Source organism: Cryptotermes secundus, unplaced genomic scaffold (assembly GCF_002891405.2).
Source record: "Cryptotermes secundus unplaced genomic scaffold, Csec_1.0 scaffold509, whole genome shotgun sequence".
Classification (NCBI taxonomy): Eukaryota; Metazoa; Arthropoda; class Insecta; order Blattodea; family Kalotermitidae; genus Cryptotermes; species Cryptotermes secundus.
Genome location: NW_019725420.1, coordinates 315,325 through 326,586, shown reverse-complemented (window position 1 = coordinate 326,586; position 11,262 = coordinate 315,325). Strand labels below are relative to the sequence as shown.

At 38.7% G+C, this 11,262-nt stretch overlaps 2 protein-coding genes across 2 annotated transcripts in view; one reads left to right on the top strand and one right to left on the bottom strand.

Annotated features, from left to right (window-relative positions):
- The window catches only part of LOC111863352 (T-complex protein 1 subunit delta), a 30,838-nt gene extending 25,108 nt beyond the window's left edge, over positions 1 to 5,730 (bottom strand). Inside the window, exons 1-2 of the mRNA XM_023849601.2 lie at positions 5,468 to 5,730; positions 2,572 to 2,624 (exon numbers count right to left, since the gene is read on the bottom strand). Coding sequence (XP_023705369.1) covers positions 2,572 to 2,624; positions 5,468 to 5,576 — 162 coding nt within the window. The 5' untranslated portion in view covers positions 5,577 to 5,730. The remainder of the gene's footprint in view (positions 1 to 2,571; positions 2,625 to 5,467) is intronic.
- Positions 5,731 to 5,795: 65 nt separating this feature from the next.
- LOC111863351 (KRR1 small subunit processome component homolog) overlaps positions 5,796 to 11,262 on the top strand; it is an 11,581-nt gene continuing 6,114 nt past the window's right edge. Inside the window, exon 1 of the mRNA XM_023849600.2 lies at positions 5,796 to 6,974. Within this exon, the coding sequence (XP_023705368.1) occupies positions 5,928 to 6,962 (1,035 nt within the window). The 5' untranslated portion in view covers positions 5,796 to 5,927 and the 3' untranslated portion in view covers positions 6,963 to 6,974. The remainder of the gene's footprint in view (positions 6,975 to 11,262) is intronic.

The window sequence follows — 11,262 nt, the reverse complement described above, 5'->3', positions numbered from 1 at the left end:
ACATTATTTTTTACGTTAAAATTGTATTTTATGTAAAGTTAGCACGCGCGGACTGTGCGACCAGGAGTCGAACCCCTGCCGTTTTATCGGAGATATCTCGATTATAGAAGGCCAAACCACATCACTGGCCGACTCCCTCTACTTTGCAATTGAGGTGTCGTGTGTGCTTTTCGCGTGGGAAACGAAAAACCGTCCGGTCAATGTGCGTGAAGTGCGACGTCGGACTCTGGATTTCCCGATGTTTCCAAGATTTCCAAACGAAACCAACATCGCGTTAGACGACTCAGGTGGGAAGAGAGACAACTTATAAAGCTGGTGACCAAAAATCATGTAAGTAGAAAGAGAATTTATAACTTAAAATTAGATTTTAAAAAGCCGGCCGCACGCGTGGACTGCGCGACGACATATGCCGTCATTCATACCGCTGCCTTTATTTTTGCGACGACATACGTTGTCTTTAGTCGTTTAAAGGTTAAGCAACAGTTTTTCATCTTATTACCAGATATCAGGGAAGTGAGGCAATGCACTGCATGTGCAATGGTAATAAGTATTGCAAAATTGACAAAACCGTTTGTACTTCCAGAATAATCAACATGCTACTGAATCCCTGTCAAATCACATGGTTCTTAAATATCACTAAATGATTCAAAGAATATGGGGAAATTGCATAAATAATAGCATTTCTTTCCATATTTGTTGCAACACATAAAAGTTGTCTCATTTTTATTCAACAAAATCAATCATCCAAATATATAAAAACAGAAATTTGGGAGTGCTGTCCCTTTCCTTCGAATAAATAACGAATTGTATGATTTGAGGTTTTCACGGTGGTGACATTAGAGAGAGCAGTCTTCTGGGATATGGCACTGTGTAGATATTGTGTTAACCAACGTTTCGGAGGAACATATCACCTCCATCCACCTGCTCATGCTGCATCTTCACTTGCATATTCTCTTCTTTTTTCTTCTACCCTGAAGATGGAGGTGACACACTCCTCTGAAATGTCAGTTAACACAATATCTACACGGTGCCACATCCCAGAAGACTTCTTTCTTCAAATAATGAATTTATTGTTAAATATAACAAATAACATGCAAATGATTCATGCTTTCAACATATGCAAATATTACAAATATACTGTGATGCGTTAACAACGGACTGCCTGAACAGCGGTAATGGAACCATGAAAAATGATGTCTGGTATCCGGTCTGCATAATCCCTATATAAGCAGAGCTTATGGCATGTACACAGTACTTGAGTATTGAGAACAAGATAATCTTGGGATAGCTGCCGCCAGAGACAGTTGAGATCCAACCACGGCCAAGGATAGTTGAGACGTCACATTTGAGTATTGGGCCAGAAGTCAAGTAATATTGCAAGTGATAACAATTGTAAGAGTGAGTGCCCAATAAAGATTCGTTAAATCTGAGTTCGGATTCTGAGACGAATTTAGAGGAGTTATTAGACTAATGCCACCTCAAGTGTTATAATGCCACATGAGCTAAAATGGAGTCACAGCAGATGATGGAACTACTGCTGAAGGAAATCAGAGCTGGCCAAGAAAAAGCGGACACCAACATGAAATGTTACCTAGAAAAGACGGAGGCCAATAGGAAGGCCAGCCATAAAGAGTTGTTGGCCAGATTGGAGGCTGACAGTCCAATAAGAAAGCATGGCTAGAAGAGATGGCCGCCATAAGAGACAAAAGGGTGAACGACAACCACGATGAGATAACGGCCTGCCAAGAGATGGAGGCATGTCAAGAAGAGAAAAAGCTGACCTCACTGGACAGGAAACCTGAGGCGGCACAGAAAGAAGAGGTCCCCAAAGTAGACGCCGAAGTAATGCCGGTCAGAGGACCGAAGAAGAAAAGGCGCAAGGACCAAAAACTGGCCACAGAGCGCCACCGCCAGAAACCCCAGAAGAGACTGGCCAACGTCCATAGAGGGACGAGCCACCGTGCAACAGTGGCATGGCAAAAGGAGAAGAGAAGTGACATGAAGATGTCCTGTCACATGACAGTGGCACGACACATGAGAGACATCGCGAAGAAGAACCTCACTCAGGGAGCTGGTGGATTCCCGAGGAAGTGACTGGTCATGGCCGACAAGAAGATGACCTGCTGCGCAAGTGTGGCACAGCACAAGAGACTCAGATCTCAGGGAATCAGTTGGAGTCACGTGCAAGTGCACAGGGAGACGTACCACCACACGGAATCAGGACAAATATGGACATCAAAAACTGGACACTGTGGAGGTCAACCCCCTCCAAAACAGGGGGGGAAGGGAATGGCCCGTATAGGAGGAACCGGTAACGTAGAAGCACCGGTCTCCCTAGCAAGAATGAATGAGGAAAAAATGAAAGTGAGGAATGAATGTGAGGCAAAGAAATCTACACACACATCAAACTTTTGAAAATAGAAAGCTGAAATGTGACAGCAAAGAAGTAAGTGACTTTGATTTGCAGAGGAGTAGATGATATTGTGATGTGTTGCGCAATGGAGGACACCCCTCCCTCCCCAGCGGTACATGGTGGCATCGTAGCACTGTCGTTACTATGGTAATAGGCAAGTCAACACCCCGCCCCTCACCCCGCGGTGATGTAACACGCAACGCCGCAATTGCTACATACCTGTAAACAACTCCCAGCAGCGTTGCTACGTAACAGGCAAAGACTGCTACTATATAAGGGAACTACACAGCTGCCGAAGTCAGTTAAAAGTGTATCAGCCACTGAAGTGAGTTCTCCAGTCAGCAGTGCACAAGTTAAAGTGTATCAGCGGCCAAAGACAGTTCTCAAGTGAACGAGTTCTCAAGTCAGCAGTGAACGAGTTCTCAAGGCAGCAGCCTACGAGTTGAGTTGGAATATAGCAGCTGTCGCGGAAAGAAAAACCGGACGTGTGTGTAATCGTGCAATTGGGAGTGTGTGATGCAGTGACACTTGTATAGCTCCCATATCATAATTAATATGTGCAGACTACTGAGGACAGAGTGAATGGATTATTGCGAATAGGGTTATAAAGTGTGAAACCCCACAACAGTGTTTAATCAATTGTAGCCGATACTTGTAGGTTGTTAAATAAACCAATTAACAATCCGAACGGTGTCTTCAGTAAACTAAACACATTACAATATCATAAGAAATGGTCACATGTTCTCATAATGTTTTAAACAAGTAGTCCCCTTCTTCCAAAAAAAAGACAAATTCTATTAATGTTATTACTGCCAGTTCCTCAACCCAGAATGGAATACTTAAGTAGGATTGATGAGCAGCATGCTAAATGGTTAACTATGCTGCAATGCTGGCAGCTCTATAAAGGAGAAATGAGATGCCAATATCTCTTCTACTTACACTACTTACCCCCAGATGTCTGCAGCTGTAGTATCACAATTTAAAAGTATTTCATACCAAATTGAAGTATTTTTTATTTTTCTTCCCCCAACACATTTAAATATTGCCAATCCTCATTCCATCAAATCTCCATAGGCATTACCACCAGTAAAGGTACAATAGGACATATGGAGGATTTAAGACCACAGAAACTGTTTTCAAGACTAATTATACTGTCATATTATTATCTCTGTATTACTATATTATTATTATTATTATTATCAATTATTATAATTTGGCATACTATTTCTGTATTATTATATTATTACTATTTAGTATTAGTATTAATATTAATCTTTGACTTGTCCCATATCATGTATAATGATTCATGGATGAAATAAAATTGAATTGAATTTTAAGCTAATTCACTTCACTCCATATTGTCCCTTGTATGCACAGTTTAACCTTTAAATGCCAGACTTTTGAAATGGTGATAGCTTGTGCTGGCCTGAGTTTATTTCAATGCCTGCTGCTGGTGCATGTTTAAATGTCCATTCCTGTTAGGGTGTTTGCCCTGTATTTTAAAATGATGTACCTAATACAATTTTTTTGATAAATGCAAGAAGTTTTTCTTTTAATTTTGATGTAAACTGTAAAAATAGTTTCCCACTTCTTCACATAGCACATAGTTCTGCATTATAAAATCATTCCTGCTTGTAACACTTGAAATATTTTCACATTCTCTGGTGCCACAAAACAGTTGGAAGCAAAAAGGTCATTTGGTTCTTTGCTGGCAACTTTCACATCTTTGTTTCACTCTTCAGATATTCCAGTCTTTTGACTAAAGGACAGAAAAGTGAAAACATGTCCTTTCAAGAAAGGCTACAGGGAATATTCACTGTTCCCTACTTCAGTGCCAAGCCCTGCTATTCTGGCTGCAAGAGAATATTGCCCTTTCTATGGTTCCAACCCAATACCTGCATCACAGCTGAGATACAGTGTGAATTCAGTTTTCTGTGAGTTCATAGTGAATTTGAATATTGTAATTTCATGTTATCATACAATGGCAGTGAAATGTTTGGAAAATTATGAAACTGAAAAGCATTTGAAATGCAAGGTATGTGATGTGGGACTGTACTTTCTCAGGTGCTTCAAAGAGTACTACACAAAGGTGGGATTCTGTTACATGACACAGGGGTTGAAGCCTGTATGTACGTCAAGCAGCAAACAAGAAAAAAAATTTGCATATTCAATTTTACTATATTTAAAAATAAATACTTAGGACTGTGCATACGCTTCCACTAGCGGAGTGTGCACGAGCTTCCACTAGCTGTGTTTAAATGTCCAAATGCAGAAACTGATGTACTTTGCCTATGACGACCATACTCATTAGTGTACCTATTGATGCTCTTCAGATGTTAAAGGTTAAATGTAAATTTCATGAGAATACGAATTATGTAGTAGATGTCATGTCTATCCATGTTTAAAACTGGAGGCTACTCCAGTCAAGAGAAGTAAAAAAAAAAGAATGCAGGTGGAGAGTATTTGACACAAACCAATAGGGCATAAAACATGTTAACAACTGGGATTTTACTCTGCTAACTGCTTCTCTACATAACCACAAGGTGTACGAACCCAATATAACTTAGAACTTTTATAAGAGTAAACCATCTGTAACAGGTTGCATCTTTCATATCGAACTGTCCAAAAAAAAACAGGTAACAAACCAGTTTAAAAATGAACTGAAAAACTTACCTCAATAAAGAATTCTGTAATATTAGCTACTGATCTGCATATATGCAGAATAAGTTATACTTTTAATAATACTTCTATTGTTACATTTCTAATAAATTAATATTTATTATCATTACTTTAATTTGTAAAACGTATAACTTGGATGGCCATCCTGCATCAATGTATTTTGATCTCCAGGATGAATAAAAATGAATGAATGCGGACTACTGACACAGTTCGAGGTTAATGGATTCGAAATTAAAATACTACGCAGACTCAAAATAGTTGGGACAAATATGTAAACACTGGGTACTGCTTCATCAAATACAACAATAACACACCATAATGTTAAGATTTAAAAATGATTAACATCTTCAACACAATATAATATACTGAATTTACCTTTCGCTGCATTGATGTTGCTGCTACGAATCTCTGCGGGTTTACTTTTGTCTTTGTAAGCACCGGTATGTGCTTTACGACTATCCCCCAATCCAGATTGTGCGACCATCTCAAGTCACGTAACAAAGATATTATCAAGAATTTAAATATTTTATTTAGCAGCCGATGTACCCGGATTTCAACTTAGCAATTTAACACCCACGAACCCCTGACCTCATAACGCCATCCTCCGCTCAAAACACCCACAAACGTTCACGGCAGTCGATAGCAGTGATGCCAATACATTATTCTATACGCAACGAGAAAAGCCCATTGTGAATTTGAGAAGTTAATTCATGTTGGCAGTTTCGTGCAATCGTTCTTAGTGTGGTCAAAACAGGTGTGTTGCGGAAGAGGTTATGTTTTGGGGAGCATTTAGACCGTTTAGCTTCATTTATTGGTTGTGAATTCACGTGTTAAAATGACAAGTACAGATTCAGAAGAAAAGGACGGCGGACGTAGCAAAGTGGTTGATAATGCATGGTCTATAAAAGTACCCTCATTTCGCCCAGAGGACAATCCACACAGACTTTTAGAAGAAAGTTCATTTGCAACTTTGTTCCCCAAATACAGAGAGCACTATTTGAGGGAGTGTTGGCCTTTGGTTCAATCCTCTCTCGAAGAACATGGTATTAAGGCGGATCTTGATGTTGTGGAAGGTAGTATGACTGTGAGAACAACTCGGCGTACGTGGGATCCATACATTATCATAAAGGCAAGAGATATGATAAAGCTTTTATCTAGAAGTGTACCATATGAACAAGCAGTTCGCGTTCTTCAGGATGAAGTAGAATCAGATATAATAAAAATTGGATCGCTAGTGCGCAACAGGGAAAAGTTTGTTAAGAGAAGGCAGAGACTAATTGGGCCCAGTGGCTGCACTTTGAAGTCCATTGAGCTGTTGACCGACTGTTACGTCCTCGTCCAGGGTCAAACCGTTGCGGCCCTAGGCCCTTACAAAGGACTCCAACAGGTACGGCGTATTGTTGAAGATACAATGCGTAATATCCATCCCATATACAATATCAAAGCTCTAATGATCAAACGTGAATTGGCAAAAGATCCAAAGTTAAAGAATGAAAATTGGGAAAGGTTTCTTCCCAAGTTCAATAGCAAGAATCTTAGCAAACGGAAACAACCAAAGAAAAAGAAAACTAAGGAAGGGTACACACCATTCCCACCCCCACAAACAGAGAGCAAAGTGGATAAGCTGTTAGCAAGTGGTGAATACTTTTTGAAAGAGGAGCAGCGACGGGCTCGTAGGCTGAAAATTAAGGATGAAAAGCATGCAGCAGCAGCCAGATTTCGTGAAGAGAAACGGAATAAACCGTTCATTCCACCTAAGGAACCTCACTGCAAGTCTTCAGCAGCGAACCAGAATTCAGATATTGATATTGCAACACTGAAGAAGAAAATCAAGAATGCTCAAAAAAAGAAGTCATCATTGTCATCATAGTGTCCTGTCTTGGTAAATATATGGGTGTATTAATTTAATTGTATCCGGGGAACTCTGCAATCATGCACCTAGCTTTTTGATTCAACAATTCTTTATCATCATTCTTTACTTCATGATATGTTCCTGTTTTCTTAGTATTATCTTCACATATCAGATCTTGTAGGGGTACTTCTGCACTGACGTTAAATGTAATATTTATGTTCCTGAATTATGCTTTTATTCTTCCTTGGATATTAATCTATACTGAGCAGAACAAAATATCAGAACTGAAACCATTGTTGTTTTATAGTTTTGTTTTTATTTCTCTTTGTTTCTTATATTTATTTTGTATTTTCAGTACACATTTGAGAGTTTATAGTGTTGGTTATAGTCAGTATCTTGGGCTCTAGTGTCAAATGGTGGGATGATTGTTGAATAATGAATTGGAAAGCATTAGTAAGGAAGCAGCCATGGCCTTAGCATGGTACTGTACTGACACCTGTCTGGTGGGACAGAGGAGAATCATAAAAAACCTTTCAGGATAGCCAGTGTTTCAGCTGACACTCAACTGAACACTTTCCAAATATAAGTCTAGAGTGCTATCACTATGCAGATTTTCCTTCCTCTGTGTGTATTCTGTAGAACAGGAGGTGTTAAAGTTAATAATAATGTATCGTAGCACCCTGTAGCACGTTATTTATTTATTTCTGTTACTTATTAGCCATCTAACTGTTATGTTGGCAACTCTCAAATAGTGAAATATAATGTTAGAGTTGGCAACATCATTGTAAACAATTTAAGAACTAGGTTATGTCTTGTTACCTAAGTGATGTTTACTGTTATGTGTAACTATAGTTACGTGTGTAACAACAGTATCTTTATATTGTTATGTGTTACTATTGTTATAAGCCTGTATGTATATATAAGGCGTACTTCTGTATCAAATCTCAGTGTCTTAATAAAGCAGGAGTAGAGTGAACACTGATTCTCACTTATCATTCGATCCACGTGGAAGTAACAAAAATAACAGGTTATGGGCCCAGGATCATATCATTGATAAGTGTAAAAAGTACAGAAGTGAAAAGTGTTATTTAAAAGTGATCCTTTGGACTGACAAAGAAACAAGTTTCATCATGGCCACTTCGAAGCCCTTCGCGAATATTGATAGGCTCAAAGGACGCGAAAATTATAGAGAATGGTGCTTCGATATTCAAAATATTCTAGTGATTGAAACTGTGTGGTCAGCAGTCGAAGGATATCCTGCAGAAGACACAACGCCTATATCCATCAAGAAACAAAAGGACGAGAAAGCAAGAGCCATCATTTGTCTGACATTGGAGCCCCAAGTTAAATCTTACGTCGTCCAGACAACAACAGCAAAGGAAGCCTGGGACGCGTTGGAAAGAACATTCAAAGATCAGGGAGTCAATAGTTGGATAATAAGTTGCGCAACACATCACAGTATTTTAACTGATTTGTGCTCTTTGAAACTTGAGGACTATAAAAGCATGCAGGAATATGTTAATGCCTTCATGTCAATAAATCTCAGACTAGTCTCAATGGACAAAAAAATAGATGATGAGCTATTAGCAGCATTAATGTTAAAGGGTTTAACTAAAGAGTATTATCCCATGCATATGGCGCTTGAAAACTCCAACGTAACTCTGACTAGTGAGCTCATTAAATCTAAGCTATTGCAAGACACTGAATTTGGTAAAAATGCAAATTCAGATTCAGCCTTTCTGTCCAAAGATAAAATTAAACGTAAACCAGCAAAATGTCAAATTTGTGGTAAGCTAGGCCACATAAACAAAAACTGTTGGTTCAAAGAAGTTCCAGAAGGAAAGTAAAGCTTATCGGTTATCAGATTCCCGCAGTCCGTCTCAAATAATTGTGGCAAGAGATGTAGAATTTCTGGAAGAAGAAATAACAAACAAGAAAGAAAGTGAGAAAGGATTTCAGCTTAAAGACATTCTTCCAACTTTGTTAAGTTTCTACCTCGACTCACAAGATGAAACAATGATTCTGCATGAACAAAACCCTGAAGAAGAACAAGTACAAGATGAAGGAAATGAAGTTCCATTAGAGCCAGACGGTTTAGAACAATTACAAGGAAACTTGGAAGAAAGAAGATATCCACTTCGAAACAGGAAACAGAAAGAATTTCCAGACCAGCATCACCAGTTCTTCTTTCCGGCACTTTGTCAGTCGGCTTCAGTTCTTTTCCAGAACAACCGAATTGTGAATTTTCTGGCCTTCCATCTATCAACTTGGCTTGGTCAGCCTCTTCCTTAGGTGAAAGGTTCAAACTTGTTGCTTGGGATAAGAAGTTGCCTTTCTTAAAGGAGAGACACGTAAAACAAGGGGAGGTTGAATCGACTGAGAAATCCAGACCAGGATCAAAACTGTTTGTTGTCAGAACTTCTGCATTTGTCTTAAGTTTCTTTGTAACAGAACTGTCTTTTGACGTGCAACTTGCTTTATAATCCATCAAATTCTCCATAAGCATAATCACGGTAGAGGTACAATAGAACATATGGAGGCCAACGTGCCGAGGGGACCTAATATGGATTCCGCCTCACGCTATACGAACTCTAACTATTGTACTCTACTGTAATCTATTGTAAACAATTCTAAGTATTGTAAACTTTAATCTCTCATTGTAATCTACCAATGTACAGTAACTGACTTGTCCTATATCGTGTAACAATGATCTGTAGAGATGAAATAAATAAATAAACATTTAAAAGTTTTAAACATTGATAACAGCTACACATGACACAATAAGAGGAAGTACCCATCACCATAGGACACATGGGTGCATAGGCGAGGGCATGTCCCTAAAATTGAACTTGTGGATGGAAGCACAGCAGTTTTAGAGACACCTGAAGATGACCAGTGTTGGTCAAAACATGTACTGTGCATACTCCAGTGATGTAAAAGAGATTTTAGATTTTAAAACTTTTAAAGGCTTTAGAAAGCAAGCTGCATGTGAGATGGCTAATTACCAACAAGAGTGTTAAAGTTAATTTGATTTTTTGTTTAGATCCTGTAAGTGTTTTGGATCTTCTATGATGGATGCCATTTTGGATTTGTCTACAGGAATCCTTTAGATGAAATAATTTGTTACAGTATAAGTTTCATGTTGCTTTCTTCTGAACTTGAATAACAAACTTAATGTTTCTTCTCTCAAATCACAACTGCCTATAAAGCACTGTATGTTGAAAGGATGTTCAATGAAAGCAGGTTGATGAGCAAAATAATGTTTGGTTTTTGTAGAATTTTTAAATTGAAACTCAATTCATGGAGTTTCATATCCAAAACAATTACAGTGTATTGCATAAATTTGTCACTTAGATACTGCTGTTCTTGTTAATGTCTAATCTTCCATAATGCACATACTTGTACATTGGAAGAACATTCATCATTCATCAGTAATCTGTCAGACGACAGGTCCACAGTGTCTTCCAGAAGAGTTCCTCCACTTAATGCGATCTAGAGCTTTCTCCTTCAAATGAGAATATCCTCTTCTGTCCCCAAGGTCATCCAGCATCTTCTTACGTCTTCTGGTCACTTCTGTCCGCTCCTCTCTCTTTCCTTCAATAACTTCTTTTAGAAGGCAGTTACTGCGTAAGATATGACCAATCCAGTTAGCCTTCCATTTTCTTATTTCGTGTAGGATATTCCTCTGCTCACTGACTCTAAATAACACTTCTTCATTTCTCACATAATAGGTCCAACTGATCTTCTCCATCCTTCTCCAACACCAAATTTCGAAGCTTTCCAGGTGTTTCTGATCTACTGCCCTAAATGTCCAAGTTTCAGCCCCATACAAAGCAATGCTCCAAATGTAGCATTTCACTAGTTTCTTTCTCAAATTTAAGTCCAATTTGCTGGTAAAAAGATTCTTCTTCTTGCTAAATGCAGCTTTTGCCATGGCAATCCTAGATTTAATTTCACAAGTACACCTTCCATCATCTGTTAACAAGCTACCCAAATATTTAAAACATTTCACATTCTCCAGTTGTTTTTGGTCTATCTTTATTGTGACTGGGGTTGGTTGTCTCGAAATTTTCATTACTTTTGTTTTCTCCACATTCATTTCCATGCCATAGCACCTTCCAATTTCAATTAGTCTATCAATCATGCCCTGTAGCACAGTTTCTTCCTTAGCCATTAACACAAGGTCATCTGCATATATCTCAGTTTGAATAATTTGCCCTCCTAGTTTGAAGCCTCCAAGCCTATCCAGAGCTTCCTTGGTAAGGCATTCGCTGTACAAGTTGAACAAAATTGGTGATAAACAGCATCCTTGTCGAAC